Here is a 25,979-nt window from a genome sequence, read left to right on the forward strand (position 1 = left end):
TTTGAATGGGAGCGGCTAGCTGTTGTGCCATATGTGGATGTGATGTGATAATATTAAAGCCAAGGTGCAACTGACAAGGTAACTGACTGGATGCCAATTAACATTACAGACACAGAGAGAGGGAGGAGCAAAGAGAGGATTGTTTAAAATAGTCTTCAAAGTATTCACAAAAGTCAATTTCTGTTAATGTGTTTTACATGCTGTGCATTGTATTCGATATAAAAATACCCAAAACAAGTCTAGGGTCCATTTTTTTTTTTGCTTTTTTTTTTTAGTACTTAATATGGGGGGCAGGTTTACTCCCAAAAAAGAATGCATACTCTTGATGTCAGAACCAGAATCAGAATCATCTTTATTTTAGTTTTTTATTATCCCTCTTTTGCTGTGGCTAAACATTTAAATAATAACCTTTATTAGATTTCAAGGGGTCACTGATGGTGTAGTGGTACACTCGCCTGACTTTGGTGCAGGCAGCGTGGGTTCAGTTCCAACTCAGTGATGGTGTGAATGTGGGTGCAAATGGTTGTCTGTATGTGCCCTGTGACTGACTGGCGACCAGTTCAGGGAGTAGTCAGCCTTTTGCCCGAAGTCAGCTGGGATAGGCTCCAGCGCCCCGTGACCCTAACCAGGATAAGCGGTGTTGAAATAGATTTCAAGGTTTAGTCATTGACTTTCCCAAAAAGTGCGATGCTTTTCTTACAGAAATGTGGGAGTGAAATTGTGCTATAATGTACAAAACTGAAATTTATCTTGCCTGGACCGGAGCTCAGCACTCCCAAACCTCTGATGCTAGACTTGCAAATGTAACATGATGCTCAAAGTAGCACTTAAGTATCATTAACTACCACTAATGTGAATTATTTATATTTTATTTTAACATAGTAGAACTGAATGCAAATAAAAACAAATAAAATGCCGTTTTAGAAGAACAAAACATGCACAAAAAGGTAAAAAAAAAAAACCACAGACACATTTAGTCGGTTTTATGTGTAAAACAAAGGCTGAATCACATGATTTAGTGCACGCTACATGTCACACGGTGACCTTATGGTCTCAATGTTTTCCATTTATCGTGTGTTGTACTATTCCACGTGTCTGCCTTGGCCCTGTTTTGCCCCGTGACATAGAACTACAGAAAAAAAAACATTTACCAACGGCGTGACGTAGGGTGTACGCTTCACATCTGCTGGGAAATGTAGTTTAAAAAAGAAACGTTCAAACAACCAAGGTCAAATAACCAATTGGTAAACGTAAAATAATATTAAACATTTGAGGATAACAATTAATAATCTTCCTGTGAGTAAAAATTGCCTGCTATTCAGGATATTGCAATAAATTTCCGCATGTCATACACGAAAGACCACATTTCCCAGAACACCCTTGGAGTTTGAGCATGCGCATTACGCTGTGGTAGCTTGGTGTGTGGAGTGGAGTCACGTGGAGACAGTCCACACGGTTCTGTCCAAACAGAACGTGAGCGAGTGAGTCGCTCGCTGCTACTAGCAAGTACTCAGTCTGTCTGTTCGAGCGCCGCTGGGCTGCTAAACCGATTCATGTTGTTTTTTTAGCCACGGGTCCCTTTATACTTGACCATTTTATCGAAGAATGAGTGATAACGATGATATCGAAGTCGATAGTGACGTGAGTATGACCACTTTTCTACGCCAATGAGTACATTTATTTGGCTTTTCGTGTCGTTTGTGTGTGTGTGTGTGTGTGTGTGTGTGTGTGTGTCTGTGTTTGTGAGTGAGTGAGTGAGTGAGTGTGTGTGTGTGTGTGTTTGTGAGTGTGTGCGAGTGTGTAGGTGTGTGTGTGCGTAGCCCATGTAGCTGCTCAGCTAGCATTAGCTTCCCGATAAGCTGGGTCGCCGTGCTCCTCAGATAAATTGACATAATTACAAGAAATAGTACTGTTCTTCTGTGCTCAGAAGCATTCTAAGTACGATAGTTTTAAAATCCAAGCAGCTTTGGCGAAACTTAACGCTTCTCAACAATTATGGCTACAATTGTACTTTTTGTTCTGTTTTTTTTTTGCAGGAAGACTCACCGAGATATCACAATGTGGTGCGTAATTCTGTGGGGGGAATTTGTCTATTATTGTAATCATTGTACTGTATTGTATCATTGCTTGATTTTGTAAATTTTTTTATGATAACAGATTCTTCATTATTTAGTAATAAGGCTTTGCTTGAGGGTAGGTGGACTTCAAAATCGAATGTGAAAGCAATGGGTCACATGATCGAGATAGATATGACATGTTTGTAGTGTTTGGAAGGCAATATTCGCATGGTACGTTTTGCATTGCAGGCAGGGTATCCCCTATCCTGCGTGTATACACGGTAACACGGCGGCTATATTTAGACCAAAAGCTTTGCAGAGCTGCACAGGCTGTCTTTCATTGTGTCTTGGTTATTGTTTTTAACCAATAAATACGCGCAGTGGCGTGCGGATCGTGGTGGTTTTCCTTAACACGACGGGGGATTCCGCTTTTGCACATCTAGGTCACCTCAACAGACGGATCTTGTTTGACATACTGCTGCATCCATGGCGGAGAATGATGCTCAGCTAAAGAGATGCTGCTGCGTGCATGCATCTGGGGTGGAAAGCCTTCGTGTCAGGAAGGGCTGCAGCGGGATGTTTTCCTGTGTTGCAGCCTCTGATTAGAGTCAGTCTTCTCTACATCCCACCGAGGGGCTGGCAGGCTGAAATGAATGACGTTATAGCTAACTGCACAACATAGTGGAGGGGGGGGGGGGGGGGGGGGGGGGGGGGGCAACACATACACATACACACACAAAGCACGACGCACCATCAGCTCAATTCTAATGTAAATGGCTGTAAGCTTGGCGTTTTTGCAAATGTACTACCCCCCTACATCTTCAATGGAACCATACTAATGTAATTCCTATTTAATAAGTCTTGAGGGGAAAAATTTACTGAGTAAGGTAATGCAATACATTAATTCATTTGACTTTTAATTCAATCAGTAGTGGTACCTCTGTGCAGGCTAAAGAGTCCTAATTTGGATCAGCACCAAATTTGACACCTTTCAAAAAAAATAAAAAATCCGCATGAGTTTCGTCATTGCAATTCATGCATTTTTCACTGAAAACTTGACTCTTTTATTGTCTTTGGGGTCCGTTTGTCCCCATTCAATGCTTAATGTGTGCCTCACATCATTCTGAGTTTCTCAGCTTGAATCTCATGAATCTCTCTCTCTCAATCTCATGAAACTCATGTGTGGAGCTTGCATGGTCTCCCGAGCTTGCGTGGGTTGTCACCGGGTACCCCGTGTTCCTCCCACATTCCTGAAAACCTGCATGTTAGGTTAATTTAAGACTTTAAAGCAGGGATGTCAAACCCATTTTCAGCATTGGCCACCACAATTGCGACCCAAATGAGGAGAAGTGCTATAGAAAACGTATGAATGGATGTTACCTAATGACATGGAGACAGGTGGGTAAAATAAAATAAATTAACATGACGATCTATTTAAGTCCGTCCTGTCCTGCACATATTGTTGCACGCATCAGTGTTCTTTTGGGTCAATTTGACCCCAGGCTTTTTTATATTTATGTTTATTTGGGCATTGAGCAAACTAAATAAGTAACCAAGGGATAAAAAAAAAAATCAGTTTATAACAATTTCCTGGTGCTATAAATTGCTTGGGTCAAACAGATGTGTACAACAATAATGGTCACAGGACAGACTAAAATATAGTATATCATTTAATTTATTGTAAATTTAGTTTACTCAGCTGTCCTGATTAAGTTAGGTAAATCCATGAAACATAAATAAGAAAAAAGTTTTAAAAATGTTAGGAAGCTCAAAGCCAAAGGTTATGGAATATTTTGTCCTACCCTTTTCTTTTTTTATTTTTTATCTAGTAGTATACAAATGTTATTACTCTGCATGTGAGTGTGGTCACCTATCTCCTACCTTGTAATGTTAGTATATATATATTTTTTGTTTGTTTGTTTGTTTGTAATAAAGATAAATGTAATGGAACGGGTATGGTCCCCTCCAATCTTTCCATAGAAAATAAGAAAGATACAATCAAAATCAGGTCCAGATTCAAACTTTTGCCATCTTCATACCTTTTATTGCAGACACAAGAAACACAAATTATATTCAGGATCGTCCAAGTATAAAAATATCGTCTGAAATAAAGTTAAAATGTGCTGCTCTCGTCCGAACTCTCATTCCATTTACGGTTCTATGGTCATTGGCACCACACTTGTCCTCTTTGCCATCACTTGTACCATCTGTGGTGGCTTCACAGAAAAATCAAAGCACAGTTTTCAAAGCTCACAGAGCTAGAATCTGACAAGATTTGCTGCAGTCTCTCAAGTAATGCCAACTTATTTTACCAGCAAAAGTTTGGCCTGTTTTCAAATCATACTACCTTCAAGGGGGTTTGAATTGTGAGCTTCCTCTGTATTTTTCAAGGCCAATGTATTACTCTACATAGCCTGGGCCTAAATCCTCCTCTATTAAATCCTACCACAGTGATGCTCAAAGTGTGGTATGCGGGCTCCCTCACATGGCACGTGAATGAATCACTGCCCAAGTACAGTTCAGTTGTATTTAACTTTTAAGTTCAATTCATTTGCATTAATTTATTCTTGAACAACTCTTGCTTTTTAAACTTGTATTTAGGTAAAATGTATATGTATCTTTTGTGTGCAATACATTTAATTGAATCATTACTATGGTGGTTGGGAGTTAGTATGGTAGTTTTTGCTTAAAACATTTTTACATTTTTCCTGTGAAATTACGTATTTTTATGTACTTTGACTTTATTCTCATAAATTACAAATGTTTTTTTGTTTTGTTTTTGCTTTGTTTCTTGTAGTATTTGTTCTTTTTCTCATAATATTTCGACTTTATTCCTTTAAACCTTGGGTTGTTTTTGTCAAATAGTTAGTTTTGTCATATAGTTAGTCCCCCCCCCCCCTCCCCCCCCGTAGTATAACCATGTATAATTTGAAAATTTTCACGTTAAAATTTGGACTTTATTCTTGGAAGGTTATGTATTTTTTTCTTGTAATATTACAACTGTAGGACTACAACCTCTGTCTTGTTTTTGATCAATATTTAGGCCTACATTGCTCCTGTATTTTAATGTTCGTCTTTATAGTGGTCCTTAGAGAGCCAATTATTTTTCAGAGCTGGTACTGGCTATAAAAAATTGAGAACCACTGCCCTAACAAAGTCACTGATGGTGTAGTGGTACACTCGCCTGACTTTGGTGCAGGCAGCGTGGGTTCAGTTCCCACTCAGTGACGGTGTGAATGTGAGTGCGAATGGTTGTCCGTGTCTATATGTGCCCTGCGACTGACTGGCGACCAGTTCAGGGTGTAGTCCGCCTTTTCGCCCGAAGTCAGCTGGGATAGGCTCCAGCGTCCCGCGACCCTAACCAGGATAAGCGGTGTTGAAAATGGATGGAAAATGGATGCCCTAACAAACAAACAACACGGGAAATATGACATGACAATGTTGTAATGTCTGTTGTTGACACCTGGAATTGACTTTATGAGTAACAGAAACACATCTGACTTTTTTTTTTTCTTCCCCCCCCAAAAGATGTTAATGACACAGAGTAGTCCTGTTTGTCTCATAAAACCATCTTTGAACTGAGGGTTACTTAGTGCACAAAATGCTCATTAACAACAACAAACACCTCTTCTTTTACCACTTCTTAAAATTAAGCAGTTACAGTTAAATTTCCACCTCTAATTATTAACTGTATTAACTACAAAGGCCTCAGTAGTATTAGAATTTTAATGATAATAAATTGCAAGCCCAACAATCGCTTTAATAAAATAATGAAGTCGTAATGGTGGGTGATGTAGGACATTTTTCGTCATGAGCTATTGGTTTTATATGCAGCCTGATAAGAAGGAAGCAACACATTGTTTATTTTTATTTTGGGAACAGCGCTTTCATTCATGATCTGGACCATTGTTTCTTTTTGGCGCTGTCATTTCCACGCTGTCCACGGGACTATGTGTGATGGCCATCACTAGCGAAGGAGATGCACTTATCTGTCCTTCCTCCCCTCGCCCACCTGGAGCACTTGTGTTACGTGCTGTGGTCAGGTATGAGTTGAATGGAGGGAGCAGCTCGCCTAGCGTGCGGTACCAGAGGAGGGAAAAAAAGGTACCTGTTTTTATGACAGACTAATAATGGCGGCACTGTAATTGGACACCTGTTTGTCTTGGTGACAAATGTGCTGAGCCACAACGCAACAGTCACATCTTTAATAGTATAGCAGCATAAACACACGCAGTGGCTTCCCATCATGATTATTGGGACATCTTGGGCTTGTGATCAGTACTATTTAATTTTAGTACTGTAATATGTTTGATTGACCTCCTCCATCCATCCACTTTCCATTTCATTTTTTAACAGTGGAAACCACCACCAAAGTAGTTTTAATTTCTACTCGTGTCATAGATTTATTCAGTAGGGCCCACCTTTACTTATTATGGTTTGAAGTTTCCCAGCCTTTTTTTTTTTTACCCTTGACACAGTTTTACCAAATAAAAATCTCGTGATGTTAATAATCTACCATAGAATCGGGAACATTTTTGGTTACAAATCAGCCCCACCAAAACATTATTTTTACCTTGGTTGAGGTGTTAATTTTCAAATATACTTTAACATGAATTATGTGGCTTCAACATTTCTGTAAAATCTATGAAGCTTTTGATTTGTTTTTAGACAAGGGCATTTGAACCACCGAGTCTGTATTGTATGAGAACAGAGTGTACATGCATAGATGCAGTAAATACGTTATTAAGGAGATTTTCATTGGGGGATCATTGTGGAATGTTAGTGAAGTGGAGTTACTCCTAAATCTCAAACCTGGATGTATGTAAGGTAACAAAACAATAGGCAGAACACGACAGTGGGTATTCTGTGGAGAGAGAAATAAAATTGGCTAAGAATGAAAACCACTCCAGCAGGAAACAAGCTTATCAGGTGACTGATGTAGTTTTTATTGAAGCAATTGTGAATAAAGGCAGCGCTGATGAGCAGCAGCTCACGGAGGTTCAAATCCAAGACCTCAAATCATTTGATGCCGTGCTTTAGCCAGCTTTGCATGGTTTTCACTTCCTCACGATGTATTTATGTTAAGTGGTGCGTCCATTCGTGAAGCATGCCATTGTACATATGGTGATGTTTCCATCTTGAAAGCAGACGTGATGCTCTATTGACGTGTGATGTCGTCTTCCGGCGGTCTTTGCTTGTCTCCCATGCTCTACTAAAAATGAGAGCAGGAAAATGGCTGCCAGTGTTGTAATCACACACAGGAGGACACATTTTAGTCAGTGTTTATCTCCATTTTCAGGTGTCATTGTAATTTCTGAATATTACAAAAAACACAAACTTATTTTTTTTTTTAACCTTTCGTTGGGTCACATAACTTCATGATTCATCAGCCCACGTGGCTATGCATTATGCAGTTGTGGCGGCCATATTGTGTTCCACTGCCTTGCACTCCAATTAGACGGCAAATTGGTTTTGCTTGTCAGGTAATGGAGACTGTGTTTTCAAGATAAACACAGTTATGAAACTTGGATTGAGTCTGGAAAGTTTCACAAAATCAGTACATCCAACTGAAAGTTGTCGTAAACCTGACTCCCAACGGCCGTTCAATTTCCTTAGCTCATTCCTTCAAATAAAGTTTTGAAGTTGTTTGAATTAATGTTGTCGTCAACCAGATCTTTCCCTGCCCTAGCATTGAGCTTCAGCTAAACCTCGAGTAATTTTGCATTCAAGGCTCCCGGCTCCAGTTTGGGGTTTGCATGTTCTCCCCATGCCTGCTTGAATTTTCTTCTGGTACTCTGCCTTCCTCCCACATTCCAAAAACATGCATGTTGGGTTAATTGAAGACTATCCATAAGTGTGAATGTGAGTCGGAATGGTTGTTTGTCGATATGAGCCCTGCGATTGGCTGGGGGCCAGTCCAGGGTGTACCCCGCCTCTGGCCTAAAGTCAGCTGGGATAGGCTCCAGCTCAGCTATGATCCTAGTAAAAGATAAGCACTATCGACAATAGATGGATGCATGATAACATCTTTGCAGTTTGTAGAAAGGTCACTGGAGCTTACATGACATGAAGAGCTGTTGACACTTTACTATCTATCAAGAGCAATTGCACTAGAGTTTGCTTTTATCTGAACCTAATGAGATGAATCGAAAAATAAGTGACTAACTTTGCAGTAGAAGAGTGACTATGTGATTTATCTGCTTCAAAGTCCTTGAACCTTTCTGACTTGTAACCTTCCAAAATGGGCTATAGTAGTAAGCAATACAAACTGGAGTGTTTTCCAGTTTAAGTGAATTGCTTTGAGAGAGGATTTGTGTCTTTCAGTTTAAATAAATTATTGGACAATATTGAGCTTTTCCTCATTAACATGTCAGCCTCAGCTTATTATCCCCATCTGTCACAGTGGTAATTTTCCATGTCGCGGATAAAACAAACAAACAAACAAAACGAAAACACCCACTTAAAAGCACTGTGCGGGTGTCCTAAAGGCAGAGTGGCACTAGGCAGCTAGCGCATTTTGTCTCCTGTTGTCCTCTACCCACGCTGCTGTGCTACTGGGCTGAAGGCCTTGTGACTCTCTCATTGCAGGCTGACAAACGCGCACATCACAATGCGCTGGAGCGTAAGCGTAGGGACCACATCAAAGACAGCTTTCACAGCCTCCGGGACTCTGTGCCTGCCTTGCAGGGAGAAAAGGTTGGTAACAGTACTGGTGCAAACCACAACAGTGTAAGAGAAATCTTTTTCTTCTTCATTATGTTTGTTCAATGTTACTTATATTATGGGAGACATGGTCATGACTTAAAGACATAGCGTAGTGTATATTGAGAGCTATATTAGTGTGTGAGTGGAGAGCAGATGGTGGGAGCTGCATGTCTAACTGCTTGGACCAGCGTCAGGAAGTTATTACGAGCAAATGTCGCTGTGCTCTTCCTGTTTTGACATCCGTGACATGGAGAACGTTACTAGAGCACTCCTCCCCTAGAAACCAGTTGGGTGGGTGGATGGCTAGGGGCTGGGTGGTGCAGTGGTAGTCATGTTTGCTCAGGGAGCTGCCTTGCATGTCCCTATAGGTTGTCACACTGCTGACATGCTGAAAATTATGTAAGAATCTAAGCTAGGTCCACATCCGTTTGGGTATTTTATTATTAAAAAAAAAACCAACAACCATGAAATATACTCATCAAAGTGAAAGAAAAATATACATCTCCACACACAATGATGCTTTAATGAAATGTATTTCCACATAAACTGCTTATGCTGGCTAATTCAAAGCCTGATAAGCTACTGCAGCTACTTCTGATGTCTTCATTCTTCAATGTAGTCAGATCAACATTGACGTTTGTGAACATATGCTAAACCACCACAAGGTTCAGCATGTTAATTCAAATCAACACATCCTTGTCAAGATGTCAGTTTGCGATTTACTCAAATAGTTTTGTGTGAATGAAAGACTAAAAAGCATAGCACATGTTAAAATAATGCGGACATGACTTTTATGTTTCTAAAAAAAAATGCCCATGTTGGTGTGGACTTGGTCTTATGATGATGATGATGATGATGATGATGTGAATGGCTGGATTTACACTCGTTCAAGTGACACAATTCAGATTTTAAAAAAATGTTTTAATTTTTTTTGCGCCATGCACCAATGGATTACACATAAAACACACCCGCAGTGAATAAAAAACACCCGCTTTAAATCAAAACAAAGTATAAAGCCCTAAAATTGTCTGAATATGTTACATTAGAGATGCATATTTAGAAAGGTAAACAAGTGTGCCAACTTTATATAATCTTGACTGGGTCTACAAGTATGTTAAAATTTGTATTTAGTTATTATTCCATCTGTTGCTTTTTTCAGGTGTTCAGTGAATGTAAAAACAGTGATCTGGGTCACATGAAGAAAACCTGAATTTTGGCATTATGATCTGCAGTGTAAATCCAGCCTTAAACAGGTTTTAATAGCAAATGTGTTACAATGAGGGATCTTGAGATAAGAGTGAAACAATACATGATGGTTAAATAGAGCTAATAAAAAGTATGCAGCCAATTTTACTATTTAACCTAAAGTGTTTTTGGCTAAAGAAAATGTCTGTTGTCTAGGCTTTGTGAGCTAATTAAATAAAGCAATCGTGTTTTTTGTGTGAATGTGATGATTTCTCTGCACACACGTCACTTCTCTTTTGCATGTGTCACTAACAGCAGTCTACCAAACAGGCGTCTCGAGCTCAAATCCTAGACAAAGCCACAGAGTACATCCAGTACATGAGGCGAAAAAATCACACGCACCAGCAGGACATTGACGACCTGAAGAGACAAAACGCGCTGCTGGAGCAGCAAGGTAACGCCTCAACTTTGTGTCATCTCTGTCTTAACCTCTGCCAGGAGTTGACAGGATGTGAACTAGCTTATGGTAATGATTGCCAATGGCAGGTTGTCTTTATAGCCTGAAGAGTCAAACTGTTGCAGTTGGGTGCTTCCCTGGCATATCTCCAGCAACTAGTCGTGATTGATTGCGTTTTGTTGTCTTGGTACAGGTGATAGATTTGTCCATGCCTGTACACACAGAGCTGCAGAAGTGGTTTCTTCTAAATGGCAACTATAAATGATCTAAATTCTGACTTTTTTCTTCGGGTCCTTATTTTGAATAGGTAAAAAAAAAACACAATCAGTAATTATCCATATCGACTGATGTGAAATACTTATATCGTGATACATTTTCCATTCATATCGCTAAGCTCTAGTTGCCATATGTTTGGGTTAAAATTTTGAGATTGGTTAGAGTATATGTGCGAATTGTTATTAAGCGTATTATTTGTGGCACACGCAACAGCAGTCCCGAGTTCCACTGCTGTTTTGAATGTGACTGAATTAGCACGGCTTCCGTTTTCAGTGTTGAAATGGCAGCGATTATGCGATCTTACTCAACTTTCTGACTGGTTTCCAAATCTTTGCACACCTGAGAACAGGAAGGAAATGCTCAACTTTCATGCTTGTGTTTATTGAGCTCAACCAACATTACCATTACCCTGGAAATGTTTGAAATGAGGGATGGGTCAGAAATCATAATACAGTCTGTTTTGACTGTTAATTTGTGATCAAACTTAGGGTATGTTTACAGATGAAAAAACAAACAAACGTGAAATTGTCCAGCCATCCATTTTCTGTACCGCTTATCCTAACTAGGGTCAGGGGCGTGCTGGAGCCTATCCCAGCTATCTTCGGGGAAGAGGAAGGGTACGCCCTGAACTGGTCACCAGCCAATCGCAGGGCACATATAAGCAAACAACCATTCGCACTCACATTCACTTGTATTTCTGAAAATACCACTCGAAATGACCATTTTGCCTAAATAATCTGTTTGCATGGATGTGAAACCCCCCGACTAAAAACACTTGAGTAAGCTTGCCAGGGTAGTAGTTGGCGATGAAACACTATTTCCCCTGTCACACTCAGCTGGTACCTGTGGTGGTTGGGTACTGGTCCTCAGTTTGGTTCAACCGCCAAACACCACACACTGGAAGAAAGCCAACCCAGAGCGACAGCATGACGCCACGAATATAATGTCCATACATAACTTTTCACATTTGTTTACAGTGCAGATTTTGGCTCTAGCACCTAATCACCAGCACTGGCTCAGCGTGAAAGGGCTGTTTGAGTATTCACACCAAATGCTTGTCCTCGTAGGTCTTATCCAAAACCAACTTTCAAAAACCCTCAGTTTAGAATCTGTCTTATGGAAGTAATGTGATTCAGTTGGACGCAGTAGCCATGTAATAAATGTACACTTTGTTGAAGAGGTGTTTGAAGCACAAACGTGTTCTCTATTTTCCAATTTCATAGACTAGTGTTTTTAGTGTTCGGAGAATGTTAGTTTAAAAATGATTCACTTCAGCTTCAAAAGGGCTGTGTTTTCAGTCCTCTAAGCTGCCATGCTAATGAACAGCCAACAAATTTCTATTTAAAGGAGGGGAGTTAGTGATTTAAAAAAATAAAATATGTTTTTGTGGTCTGTCAGCTGTTTCTGCCTCTAATTTTGGATACAAGAAACCACTGCGCCTGAGGACAAACAATCGTACAGAGACAGAAGGGCTGACTGAGGTTTCAATCATTTGTCACGAACTCGTGGACACCCCTGCGGCCCTGCGCTGACCTTTTACCTTGTTACCCCATAAAAGCACCTAATTCATAATTGACTGTTACTAACACTCAATATTATGGATTTGAAGTTAACAAAAATTGTGAGGCTGTGCAAACTGCCTGTTCATAATGGTCCCCTAATTCAGTGATTCACAACCGGTGGGTCGTAAAAATTACATATATGACGCCACGCTCAGTTACTGCCGTATTTACTGTTTTACATTTACCTGTATTTAACAGAATAAATGCATGAGTACAAGTGGTGATTGGTGGTCCTCTATGTTGTACAGTGCGCGCGCTGGAGAAGGTGAAGGGCTCGGCGCAGCTTCAGACCAACTACTCGTCATCCGACAGCAGCCTCTACACCAACCCAAAAGGCAGCGCCGTGTCGGCGTTCGATGGCGGCTCCGACTCCAGCTCTGAGTCTGAACCCGAGGAGCCTCCCAACCGCAAGAAGCTGCGACCGGAGGCAAGCTAGGAAGCGCCTGGCGCATCAAAAAGCAGGTATGAGGCCAGAGATGGGGCCTCACATGAAAGGCAAGAGGAAGCCTTTTAAACGCTCTCGAGGCTCTTTGACCTTTCCACCTGACACGCCCCAACCCCCCACCCTCTCCCTCCCTTCTGGGTGGGCTCGCACTGGAGACTCATGACCCCTCAAAACTCCTCTAAAATGCCTCCTAGAGCAAGGAGGGTGGAGGGTTAAAATTTTCTTCTCGCAACAATCCAAAACCCCAAAAAGAGGCAGCTCGGCTACTTAAGAATTGTTTTATTTTTTATTTTTATGTTCTGCTGCCAAGCGTTTGTGTACGGGAACAGCAGGTGCACACCAGACAAAGTCCTACGCACTGCTATATAACATATACAGTGGACCCCTGCTATTGGCGGGGGATAGGGACCGAGCCTGACCACGAATAGTGAATTTCAACTGACTGTCAATCACAAATCTAATGGCTGCTGTTATATTTTTGATTGGATAAGTACATTGAGTGAAGGTTCCACGTACACACACACACACCAGCCTTATCTTATGCCTTCCACCGTGAGACCGTGGTTAAGCTTACAACTAGATTTTTTTTGGGGGGGGCGCAGTTACAGCTGACAGTAACCATTCATTATCGAAATTAAAGAGACGCTCCAATACAGCAACCATAAGGTAAACAGTATTTGGCCATGAAAATAAAATATTTTTTTGTGAATAATGGAGGATGGGTAAAGGAATGGAGAAAAAACAAAACACCAATAGGTGAATTTGCAAAAGCTGAACTGTGACTGCGAGGGTCCACTGTATTTTGTTGATTTTGAACTTAAACACACACCAAGATCAATTGTTCTGGACAATTTTATCTTTTTGAACTACTATCACCACAAATTGTACATTTGTAGCTTTTTCCACTTAAGAATGTGAAGACCCCCCCCCAAGGAGAAATGTTTAGTGACACCCACCTCAGGCTCACTGGATTGCAGATGTTTTGTGCTGCGACACATTTGTTAATGAAATTTAAGAAGAAAAAAAGTTCCTGTGTTGAAATGGATGTATTGATTGAATTCGAATAATATTCCTAAACTTGTATTGTGTTTTGTCCTTTAGCTTGAAGTAGTGAATGACTTTAGGTGGCCGAACACATTAGGCAGCTTGTTTGATAGACAATTACATAAAAAAAAAAAAAAAGATTTGTAATGATTGGATGTTTTCAAGCTCAAATGTATGTTATGCATTTTGTAGTCATCTCACAGGTCATGGAAAAGATCACTTAAACCGGAATGTTCCAAAGTAGCTCCTGTCGTTTGCAGTACACGGAAGCCAGTGAAGCCCCCCCGCCGTTGACGTATTGTGCTTTACAAAGTCCCAAAATCCATGTTGCTGAAACAAAAAAAAAAGTGTCTAGGAAGTGTGTCTGTACATCGTTTCAATTTTCTTTCCATTCAAGAGGATATGATTAGTGTCTTTGTCCGATTCCATTCCATGGAAATTACAAGTATGTTGTACATACTGCCAACAATTGTCTTGCAAGTTGAGGCCTACCTTTAATATGAGACTATAAAATAAACTATTTTATCCTTTAATGCTCTTTTGATTATTTAATTGTGTGGTGAAGATGTCAAGGAAATTACAGAATTTGGTGCAATACAAAGATTTATTAACCTCGGCCATACTGAAACATTTGATTTCAGAGTGGTGACAAAAGGCATTAAGAGCGAGAAATCCTTTTTGCTGCTTCCAGTCGTTTTCCCGCACCGCTGTACGACTATAAACTAGCACCGATGGTCGGCTGAGGATTTTTCCGTCGGGACAGGCAGCCGGAGGAAATGCTGCAAGGCCTGAGCCACCTTCTCTGGACAGATGTTGTAAACGGGATGAGTTGGAACCTACAAATAGGAACAAAAATGGACATGTTTTACCACAGCACTGCAGAAAAAAAACTTGTTAGTTGTGGTGCTTTGGACATTGCAATGAATGCGCTAACAGGCAACCTTTTGTAACACCGCCAAAAAGAAATTTGCCGCAGTTGAATCAACACGGCAGACACACTAGTATGTGCAATGGACAGTGTCTGTGTCGCCACCCGAAGGTGCAAGTGACGTAACAGGAGGCAGAGTGACACCGCAGCTGGTGCTGTTCACATTTTTAAGTTAAACCACATGCACCTCCCCCTCCCCCCATCCCAATTACTTCACTTCTCAACTCCAGCCAACGCCTCACGTCTGTCATAACCTCTCATTCCCCATTTGCATTAACACTAAACATCTTTTACTGGAATATAATAACATGTTTGGTGCCAAAAAAGTACCAAAGTATGACCATGTACAACTAGAAATGCTCGTAGATGACCACAGTGCAACCAAGCCACCAGTCAGGATTTTTGTCTCGGTTAAAATGTAGTTGCGCTACCTAGTGGGAATGATGTCAACAAGGACTCCATCTTGTAGAAGTCCGCACTGCGTTATAAAACTACTGTAATTCAGTAAAGGGTTAATAGACTACAGTTCACATTTAATAGGCATATAGGTAGTCTCAAAGGATGTATCGTTTAAATACTGTATTTTTTCCCCTTAGTTTTTGGGAAGCTGACTTTTTGTATGAAAAAAATGCTTGGAAACCAAAGTTGCTACCAATTATTAAATATAATTCATAATTGATACATATATTTCATTCTGAAGTATTCATTTAAAGTGTAAACAATAGATTTTTACAGCACAATTTTCGGTTTTGTTGTTGCTAATTATCGACTTACTTCAGGGACCAGTATTAATGATTAAATATGCCTCTAAATATATCCATCCATCCATTTTGTGAGCCGCTTCTCCTCACAAGGGTCGCGGGAGTGCTGGAGCCTATCCCAGCTATCATCGGGCAGGAGGTGGGGTACACCCTGAACTGGTCGCCAGCCAATCGCAGGGCACATACAAACAAACAGCCATCTGCACTCACATTCACACCTACGGGCAATTTAGAGTTGTCAATTAACCTACCATGCATGTTATTGGGATGTGGGAGGAAACCGGAGTGCCCGGAGAAAACCCACGCAGGCACGGGGGAGAACATGCAAACTCCACACAGGCGGCGCCGGGGATTGAACCCCGTTCCTCAGAACTGCGTCCCGCCCCTCTAAATATATTTAATGGAAAATATTATAGCATACGTACTTTTATCCCAATACAAACAAATAGTTATGCAAAGGGTAACAATCCCCCCTAATAGAATGAATGATTAATATGCCTATTACAAGTTGAAAAAAATAGTAAAAAGGGAAAAAAGATGCATTTGAAGTGGGGGGGGGGAAAGTGTTTTTAGACTTTAATAAGCTGTCTTTTTTGAAAAAATGTTTTAAAATCTGACTCGCCAAAAATACATGAAAAGAAATGTGCCAATTATTGACCCATCTCAGAGTCTTATGATCCATCCATCTATTTTCTGAACCGCTAGAGTCACGAGTGTGCTGGTGCCTTTCTCAGCTGACTTTGGGCAGGACCCAGGGTATACCCTGAACTAGTAATCTTATTATTAATGATCAAATATTCCTTTAAATGTGTTTTATGGAAATTGTTTTTTTTCACCAAATACAAAAAAACCTAGTTATGTAGTTGTTGGTTACTGTAGATAAATTTAGGGCAGTGATTCTCAACCAGCATGCCGGGCACATTAGTGTGCCATGAGCGCTCTTCAGGTATGCTGTGGGAAATTATAAAATTTTATGTAATTGCTAAAAAAATTATTTACAAGAAATAATGTATCTGTGTTCATCTATTTATGCCAGTGAGGCCTAGTGACAGACAGAACAAATAAATGCTCTTCTATTAGATAGCAGGAAGTATATACAGTAATTAATGTATCAATTTTTGTCTGTTGGTGTGCTGTAAGATTTTTCTGTTGTAGAATATGTGCCTTGGCTCCATAAAGGTCGGAAATCACTGGTTTAAGGATTATTTATGCTTTGTGTGTTTTGAGTCAGCAGTCAGTTAAACACTAGCTCCCACCATCTCGGACCCTCTGCCGCAGCCTCACCAATCTGTTCTGCTCCTTGCCGAGGACGCTCTCGTGATGGCTGTCCGTGTTCCCGAAATGCTGCGCTATGGAAAGGCCGCTCAGGCAGTAGCATGTGTGGTAAAAGTCTCTGGATCTGGATGGGACAAGTAGCAGGTGTCGAACCATTTGATCAGGATTTTCTTGTTGCGCTTATATGTATTGTCATACTGACTTGCCAGGCTTATCTAGCAGCCCTCCGGTTGGGTTCTGGCAGCAGAGGAGGATGTACTCCTGCAAGGCTTGCTGCTCAAACATCCACTTGTGTCGACTCAGCTCTGACTCCCCTGCGCAAAACCAATAAGTGAAACTCAAACACCACAATGAGCGTAAGCGCAGCAAAGTTACCTTCTTTGAAGAAGGCCCTGTGGAGGAGCGGCAGGAGTCCGGCCTGCCAGTAGGAGTAGCAGCCGTCCACCAGTTTGTTACATCGGCCCTGGAAGCCCCCTTCAAAACGCATTTGTCTGCTGACCACCCACCTCTGCAGAGACACACGACGAAAGAAAGCGTAAGAAGATATTTTTCAGGGGGTTTTGCGCTACCCTCAAATTAAACTGTCAGTTGTCTAAATCATAACAATGAATTGATGAGAAAAAAAATCTAAATTTATCAGACTGACAGAGATGCCTGGGATCCAATAATTAAAATTTAGGATGTGGGCGTTTTTTCACCTATATGTATATGTTTATTTCCTGCAAAAAAAAAAAAACAAGCATTCCCATTCAACTTTGCAGAGGGAAGTGAATTAAAAAGAAAATCATTTCAATCTTCAGTAAATGAAACTTGAATATTGATTAGCAAAACTGCGTCACAACAACGGCAAAGTCAAATCCACCCGTTTTGCAAGTGGTTTGGTGCTCAAAAGGCTATTGCATTCAATTGACAAACCGCTAAATGTCAAACTTGAACCAGGTCACAGACTCATTTTGACCCACATTAAGCATAAAATACTGTATGGAAATTTGGATGTTGATGGAATGGTACCTTTAAATTTTAACAACAGCTGGAGTCTAGTTGGATTGAGGAGGTTGGTGCTCATTTCAGATGTTGATTCATAGACAAGTTAAACAAGAAGGGCTTTAACATTTTGTGAGTTTGTATGACTGGTGGGGCGCAAACTATTATAATTGGCAGCTTTGGCCAGATTTTATAGTGTTTTAGTTTCATGATAACCTTTTGCGTTTTCAACAATTGCAAAGTATAGTGAAAAATCTAAATTGGAAGTCTGAATCGCTTAAAAGATTTGGACCACACCATTTGATCACTTTTGCCATAATGCAGGACGTCTCATGAGACCTCAGATCTGCAAGCCTCAAAAGATTTAACTGTGAGTTTTGCCTTTTATTTAGCTTTTCATCCATCCATTTTTCCATTTTGTATAGTGCTTGTCCTCATTAGGAGCGGGTGAGCTGGAGCTTATCCCAGCTAAATTTGGACAAGAGGCGGGATACGCCTTGAACTGGTTTCCAGCCAATCGCAAGGCTTTTCTTAAAACAAAAAAAGAGAATTTGAGGCCAAACACTTTTGTAATCAAACATTCCTTATTGTCATGTCATTAAAGTGTTTTATTGTGTATAGGTTTTAATACTAACACTGGATAACTTATATTTACAGTTGGCTTAGCGTTAAGATTTACAATGTTACTATAAATATTGGCTTTACAGTTAAAAGATTTTATGATAGGGCAATTTGATCTGTAACAGGAGAAAATGTGTTGCAAAGTTCCTCACCAGTAAGGCTTTGAGATCCAGCATGTGCTCTTTCCCCAGGATGACCAGAGCGGCGGTGCCACAGAACGTGTAGCCGCCATGGGCCTCCAGACCCGGCACCCCGCTGAGGCCGCCCTCCCAGTTCTGACAACTGCGCAAAACCACAGATAAGAGTGGGAATGAATAAACGAATAAATAAGCAAGTCACTTACCTGAGGATCCAGTTAGTGGTGTCTTCAAACAGTTTGGGTGTGAGGATGTTGGTGAGCGACGCTACGGAGGCTGCACAATACGCACTCCTGCGGAGGTACATGCACGCAATATATACTGGAAATTAAATATACAGTGAACCCCCGCATATTCACGGCTCAGCAGTTGCAAATTCGCCTATTTTCCGATTTTTTTTGGAACGACTCTGTTATTCACTGACAAAAATCACTTATTCTGTCAAAAAATATACATCTCAGGAAAAACAAACAAAATACTCATGTTTGTTGAAAACTTAACATTGCATCAGCAAAGACGGCAAGGCATTTTAAATACTTTAGATTGCTCAATAATTGTAAAAATAACAGACCCACGTGGGGACTGACCAATAGTATTGATTTGTGTAAAGAATTGACAACATTAGAATGTAGGGGATTTACGGCCGACAGTGACCTTATGTAACATAGGTTCATGATTGTGTACGTGCTAGACGCACGGTGTAAATGCTTTGCAGATGATTTTTTGACTGTTTGTTACAGACCACGATAAATAAATGAACTGTTCTTTAGCTTGAGCACACTGTTAGTGAGTGCTTCATATAAGCCCCCCCTTTTTTTTATGATCCTCCCTGGTCTAAGTGCTTTGTCGCCATCTCATTTACTTGCAGGTTTTCGCTATTTGCGGCAAGGCGATTCACTGTAAACTGTTAAATAAGAGAAGCAGAGAAAAGAACAGGTTGAAGTCATAGCATCATCTGGCCTCTCACCTGACATCCACCTCCCCTCCCACGTGCATCACAAAGGAGCCATCTGGCTGCTTCACCGACCAGAGGAAATCTAACAACTTCTCCCTAGAATAGAGGAGAAACATGTTTTATTACAGTAATATGATTCCATGTGTTCAAGAAGGGTAAAATCCGCCTACCTGTCTATGACGTTGTAAGCTTCCTCTGTGCCGATGATGCAGAGGGCGTTGACAGCGGCGTAGGTGGGTGCCAGGTGGGCGTGCTGTGAGGGTCCGCCCCCGAAACCTCCCGTTGGGCTCTGACATCGGGCCAGGAACTGACACACACTGCATTGGAAGTAATCAGCGGCAAGTATTAAAATATTTTCCCCACAAAATAGAATAATTGCCAGGCATTTCGCCCTCGTTTTACCCTCCCTGTTGAACCCATTTTGAGGTCGAGCTTGATTGCGAACACAGGCAGCTCCCAAAAAAATGACTTGGTTGTGAAATTTCACAATTGATGGGTTAGCAGGTATGCCAGATACCCAAATATTTGTACTGCAATTAAAAAGACAGTTTTCCATAATGCGGTCGCGTTACTGGACAAAAGTAGACACCAACACTAAGCAAATATGTAATAGTAAACCATAATTTTAATGGGAAAGTAACATATAATAGAATGAGGCCAGATGATGCAGAAAGTTTCCCTTTACCTCCCCAAAAATGCCAAACTTCACTCTATTCTTAACATGTTAGAGGGCGCCTTTTTCATCCTTCGCCATGGTGAGCAATCACACGACCCGAAAAGATGCCGCCAGCCAACTTATCTGGAAGGCAAACTGAGCTTTAGCATCCTCTCTCACGCTCTGACCTGAACACAAGCAGAGAACGAGAGAGTGAGCAACCGACCGAGAGGAAAAAAAATGGGGTGCTTGGCAGTTGGTGACTTTCCACTGGCAGGAATCGGAAGACTTCTGTGGGACTAAACAGTACTTGGAAGTTTTTAAATGCTTCAGTTTTTTAAACTGAAGAGTATATATGGAAGTTTGACTTATTATTGTTTTTATACAAATAGTTGGGTCTCTGAAGTGCCCGCCCTCCCATCAAGTGTGAAATTAAACAACCACGTAAAGCTTTTGTCTGCCCATTTCTGAAAGTGTCTGTGAGCGAGCTGTTCTGTACTTATGCCCAACTGTTATGCAACTAATTTACATAATAACCAACCAGGTTTCTCCGCCCATGACTTAATCAGCGAGGCTGGGTGAAGATCCAGCACCACTTTCAAGTGAACGCTAGTCTTGCCGCCTGACTACACTATACAGTCTGAAACACCATCACGCAGAAAGAATTGCATTCCTCACAGGGTGACACCCCTACTATCATATCAAAGCCAAAAGGTAAGCAGAGCTGCACTGAGTTTTGTTGAATGCCTTCTTATACTGTAACAGGCACACTACTGCTTGCTTGAAGGTGTCGATGTGGTGGCGGTGAGGGGCTTTGGTGACGTGCCCATTCTCCCCTGGTCGTCATGGAAACGAAAACCCGACTCGCCATTGGCCAGTATCTCGGGCGGAATATACAATCGCACACCTATTAATTTCAGCGACACAGGAAATATGGTGCGTAACGTGTAATATACTTCACGATCATTGGGGTATTTTGACAAAAGCATGCCACAGACACGAACTTAAAATTATATTGTGTCCGCTTTTATATATATAGGCACACAAAAAATGCAGTTCACTTACACTGTTGCAAGAAAAAAAAGAAAGCGCATGAAGGTTACTGCAGTAATTATGACAAGGAGGCAACAAGAGACTCCCTCAGTGAAGTAGTGAGGTTATATTAAGAGTGTTGGTGGTCGAGTGCTTGTTAAACAGCGGCGTGAACATGAGAGTGTGTGTGCGTGGCTCACTCCGAGGCCACGGTGGCAGGAACAGGCTCGTCGAGTAACTCCAGACTGTGAAGAATCCAGAAGCAAAGCCAAGGTCTGCTTGCATCCAGACACTACACACACAGATAGACACAAGCGTAGATGAGATATAGTAGTAGAAGGAGAAAGGGGGGACCATAGAAATAGATGACGACGCATACATTTGTAGTCTATGGCTCATAAGGAAATTACTGTAAAGTAATATTAAATTCAGGGGTGACTTGACGATTCGAAATTTTGATATGATAATAATATAAATATAAATACATTGGAAATAATATATAGTGGGTCACTGATGGTGTAGGTTTGAATCTGCGCTCCGGCTTTTCCCATGTGGCGTTCGTGTGAATGTGTTCTCTCTGCGCTTGCGTGGGTTTTCTGCGGGTACTTTGGCTTCCTCCAACATTCCAAAAACATAAGTTAGGTTAACTGAAATTAAATTGTCCATCGGTGTGAATGGCTGTTTGTCTATAGACCGCTCACAAAATGGTGATATTTCAGGATGATCCTAAAATGCACAATAACCTTTAGAGGTGAACTTAATTTGACCTTGTCTTAACTTTTGAACACTTATGTCCAACTGTTCAGTGTTTCAGTACTTTTTGCACAACTTGCTGTGCTCTGACAAGGAACCGAACAGAAAAGTTCATCACATTCCATTTCGGAGCATCCACTGCATATACTGACATCCAGCTATGTGATGATTGAATGCCATTGATCCACGCCACACTAAGCATTAGCCTAATTTCCTGAATTCCATCTGTACCACTCACCGATGTAATACTGAGCTCCGGGCGATGATGTCACAAAATGCTCGTCCTTCTGTCTAACAATGAGAGAAGGACTCGCGGTAAAAATGAAGCGGCGACCTTCCAGAGAGCCCATTGTTTTGAATGCTACAGCATTTTCTACTTAAAGTACAAGCAAGAGGCAGTGAATGTCGTTTTGCATCAGCACTGCATGAGTTGGACATTGTACCTCGTAAGAGTCTGATAAATGCCGTAAGCCCTTCTTGAGATACTGGTAGTGTTGTTCCCGCAGCAAGGTTGGCCTGTAGAGCAAATGTAAGACAAGGAGCAGTTAAAGATATAAAATGGCAGCGTGCGTGTCTGTGTGGTGATTAAAATCAGCATAAAACTGACACTGTTAGTACAATATCCCCACACTGGATGTAATTCAATATAAAAATAAAATGAAAATAATAACATATTTTCTTTGTAATGTTTCCAAAACTATTCACTGGAGAGTCTGAAATGATATAACAATCACAGTAAATGGGTCATTTTATTATAATTTGATAAGAAACTTGGATTAACAAAAAAAAAAAAAAAACATAAATAAATAAAAATTTTCATTTTCTTATGCCGCCTTAGTTTTCCATGGGTAAATGTCTCCCACACTTAAAGTCCTTTTCTAAAAAGTTACTGATGATTTAAAATTTTAGGCATTCATAGTAAAGGCAGTCCTTATTGACAGAGGGTGGTCGCCCACTAAAATACACCACTTGCATAACTGTAAAGACTGGAGGTCCAACAATTAATTGGCAACTAATCAATTATCAAGTTAATTGATGACGATTTTTGATAATCGATTAATCGTTTAGAGACTTTGTTTAACTTAAAATTGTCTAAATCCTCAGAATTTCAGCCTCTCAACAGTAAATATGAATAATTATACTTATTATAATAACAAAGCAATAAATATGCAGTCATATTTTTTATAATAATAAAGCAGACTGATTATCTTTGTTACTGTTTGTTCAATAAAGCCGTTGAAAGCGCACCGGTGGCTGTCTATCCCTGACCACTTGTCGGGGCATATCGAGGTCAGGCACATCGACCACTGCCAGCGACATTCTAAAACTTATTGAACAATTGTATAAATTAAATAACTATATTGAACCTATTCAATATAATTAATTATATGACCAATATTTTAACGTCATGATGATTTTCAGACTTAATAACCAATTTATTTACCTAATGATGCGTTAATTTTTGAACATCTTTTTTAATGTAATGCCATTTTAATCTGATTTGTATTTATTTATTGGCATTTTTAATTACTTAATGTTTTATTTTATAGCCTTTCATGTCATGATGCTGCAGTGCATTGGATGGATTTTTTTTAAATTAAATGTCATTTGATTTACTGAATGTCATGTTTGATTTTTTTTAATGACCTATTGTATTGCCTTTTATCACTTGATACAGCAGTGCTTTAAATGTTTTTCATTTTATTTATTGACATTTTTTAATTATTGAATAACTTACGTTTTTCTTCTCGAATGGCCTTTTACGTCATGATGCTGAAGCACATTGGAATTTTAACCTAATGGCATTGCCTATGTATTTGTTAATTTAATGTCTCATTTTTTTCATGGCCTTTTAGTTCATGATGTGCCATGAACAGTGCTATGGACTGTGACATTAAATTAATCTGTCAAAAGGCAGCCACTGAAGAGATGGTGGGCAGGAGCAATGATCTAAATTTGCCACCCCTGGATTAAAAACCTAAACAAAGAGACGTTACATTTACAGTAATACAATCAACAAAAACAGTACTACAACTGGACGAACTGCTGAAATAGGACAAAGATGTTCTTTTTCGTCTGCGGTGGCAGTTTGATGTTGAGGTTTGATATAGTTGTCATAGAAATGAGATGAGTCAGTCTGCTGGGAGGCGGCCGTTCACAGCAGGAGAACATGTGGGCTGATTGGCACGCCTTTAAAACGACCACAGACACTGACAGTGCGCTCGCTAATGTGTCATGATCACAGAAAAATGAAACTAGTAAAAGCAGAGGCCCACAATTAGTCATTACTCCATGAGTCCAAATAGGCACGTTAATCGACACCATTACTGCTAATTCACACCATTATGCCAGTATTTGACAAACAGGTGTAAGGAAGTCACATTTAAGACTAAGACCTCTAATCCACTAGAAGTGGCCGATAAATTTGGGCTCAATATTGTTGTAATATTTTTAAGAGATTCAACAAAAAAAATTAAACACTGAATTATTTGTATTTATTATTGTCTTTTGTAAGCTAAACACACAAATGAATAAAGTTAATGTTATCTGAAGACAAAAAAAAAAAAAAGTTATGCTTGAACACAAAACTGTAATTATAAAATCATCTGTCACTTGACAAAGATTTAAGGTTTTCAGACCATGAGATGAACTGTGCTCATTTTTAAGGATGATTAAGGCCTAGTGGGTTAAATCTTCTCATACTATTCAATTAACAGTATCTTAATTATTGTGTTTTTGATTGGAAAACAAAATGTGCTGCCTTGTACGATAAGGACAGTTCATATGTTACTAATTAGACTTGAGACGTGGAAAAACATCGTTCTGTTAGCTGCGTCACATGAGGGCGACTCGTCGGTTGTCATGGCAACGCAAGAATAGCAGCTTGGAGTCTACCAAGATGTATTTTTTTTTTTTACTTATTACATTCTTTAGCCTTCACTTTTGGCTGCCTAATTTGTTTCCAAACTTACTTATTATTCAAGGCATATTACAAACTGAAAATATAACAATATTGGTAATCTAACAATACTGTTATGTAGTTACATCAATTTTTTTAATACTTGCCAGTATTAAATACGACGGCTTTTAATGTAGTAATTTATACTGGTAAATGGCCACAGGGAATACAATTTGGCAATACATTTTTTAAAAATAATGTATTATTGAGCGCTCAAATATCTCACATTTCAATTACTCAAGTTGACCAGCTTGTGGCGACAGTGCGCCAAACGGTACCTGCACTGATTTAACGACGATGTGACGCTTTCTTCAGTGTCATTTTCCAAATTGACGAGAGCTCTGTCACTGCCCGTTTTGAGAAGGACTGTTTTTTGTTTTTTTTTGCAGTTTTAGATTTAACAATTTAGCGGGGACACTGTAATAAAACACAACAGGCACTTACTGAGGTATGCTGTGGATTTGCTTGTAAACGTTGATCACTTCTTCAATGCTGCGCTCTACTCTTTTCTATTCCAAAAAGGGAAAAGAAGAAAAATGTACAAAAAAACTTTTTTTTTTTTTTAATCAAGCCTGCTTAAAAATCTGACATCCTTTTTTCTTAAACGTACCGGATGTATTCGAAGTTATCACAAGTAAATGACGCCCCTGAGTCAGATTTAGCTTGTCATTATCCAGGGGCTAATGTGAGCCGCCGCTTACCTGTTCCCGTGAAGTCACGGTTCCTAACCCGTCGTCCGTGAACATTTCAGAGGAGTGACACTCCCTAAAACACCGCAGAGGAGTCTGCACGCCGTCCATCGTGATAAAGGAAAACTCGGGACGGTATCGCGTGTTTGTTTTGACTGGTTTCAACTCACTTTCACACACTGGTCCGCTCACTTCCTGTTACGGTTGGAGTCAGCGGAAATTACGTTAACTTAGCAAGTACGGGTCTTCAAGAGGACATAAATATGTATCTCGTCTGTTCGGTGACAGTACACAAACGCTTTACTTTTACTCGAATATACGTGTTCATAATTTAATGTCAGCCATTCTATATTTATATTTTGTGTTTCTCCTTTTCAAATAATTTAATTTACCACAGGCGCTATTTCCATTGAAATGAGAAGGCGTCTATGAAACAAGGGGAAAAAATTGTTTTACAGTAATTCGGTCGCAGGTGGTTTATTTGACACAAGAACCGGAT

The 25,979-nt window shown here is 40.1% G+C and overlaps 2 protein-coding genes across 11 annotated transcripts; one reads left to right on the forward strand and one right to left on the reverse strand.

Moving 5' to 3' along the window:
• Positions 1-1,399: 1,399 nt before the first annotated feature.
• Positions 1,400-14,264, forward strand: max (myc associated factor X). Of its 9 annotated transcripts, none has more exons than XM_061753645.1 (5): positions 1,402-1,641; positions 2,037-2,063; positions 8,646-8,786; positions 10,278-10,401; positions 12,491-14,264. In XM_061753645.1, the coding sequence occupies exons 1-5, from the start codon at positions 1,606-1,608 to the stop codon at positions 12,676-12,678; spliced, it is 516 nt and encodes a 171-aa protein (XP_061609629.1). In that variant the 5' UTR covers positions 1,402-1,605; the 3' UTR covers positions 12,679-14,264. The 9 variants fall into 9 exon arrangements, with proteins under 9 accessions (XP_061609634.1, XP_061609633.1, XP_061609629.1 ...); XM_061753648.1 differs by having other exon boundaries at positions 8,646-8,753; XM_061753644.1 differs by having other exon boundaries at positions 1,403-1,641; positions 10,266-10,401.
• Positions 14,265-14,316: 52 nt separating this feature from the next.
• On the reverse strand, positions 14,317-25,707 carry fntb (farnesyltransferase, CAAX box, beta). 2 transcript variants are annotated; one of them, XR_009785414.1, is made up of 12 exons: positions 25,493-25,707; positions 25,236-25,300; positions 22,276-22,348; positions 21,280-21,371; positions 19,563-19,709; positions 19,405-19,488; positions 18,644-18,730; positions 18,453-18,582; positions 17,071-17,203; positions 16,902-17,009; positions 16,705-16,819; positions 14,317-14,567 (listed from the first exon to the last, which is right to left on the reverse strand). XR_009785414.1 is itself a non-coding variant. In XM_061753641.1 (12 exons), the coding sequence occupies exons 1-12, from the start codon at positions 25,589-25,591 to the stop codon at positions 14,454-14,456; spliced, it is 1,251 nt and encodes a 416-aa protein (XP_061609625.1). In that variant the 5' UTR covers positions 25,592-25,707; the 3' UTR covers positions 14,317-14,453. The 2 variants fall into 2 exon arrangements, 1 of the variants encoding a protein (XP_061609625.1); XM_061753641.1 differs by having other exon boundaries at positions 16,898-17,009.
• Between the last annotated feature and the right edge of the window lie 272 nt (positions 25,708-25,979).

This window comes from Phyllopteryx taeniolatus, chromosome 18, assembly GCF_024500385.1.
Source record: "Phyllopteryx taeniolatus isolate TA_2022b chromosome 18, UOR_Ptae_1.2, whole genome shotgun sequence".
Taxonomy (NCBI): domain Eukaryota; kingdom Metazoa; phylum Chordata; class Actinopteri; order Syngnathiformes; family Syngnathidae; genus Phyllopteryx; species Phyllopteryx taeniolatus.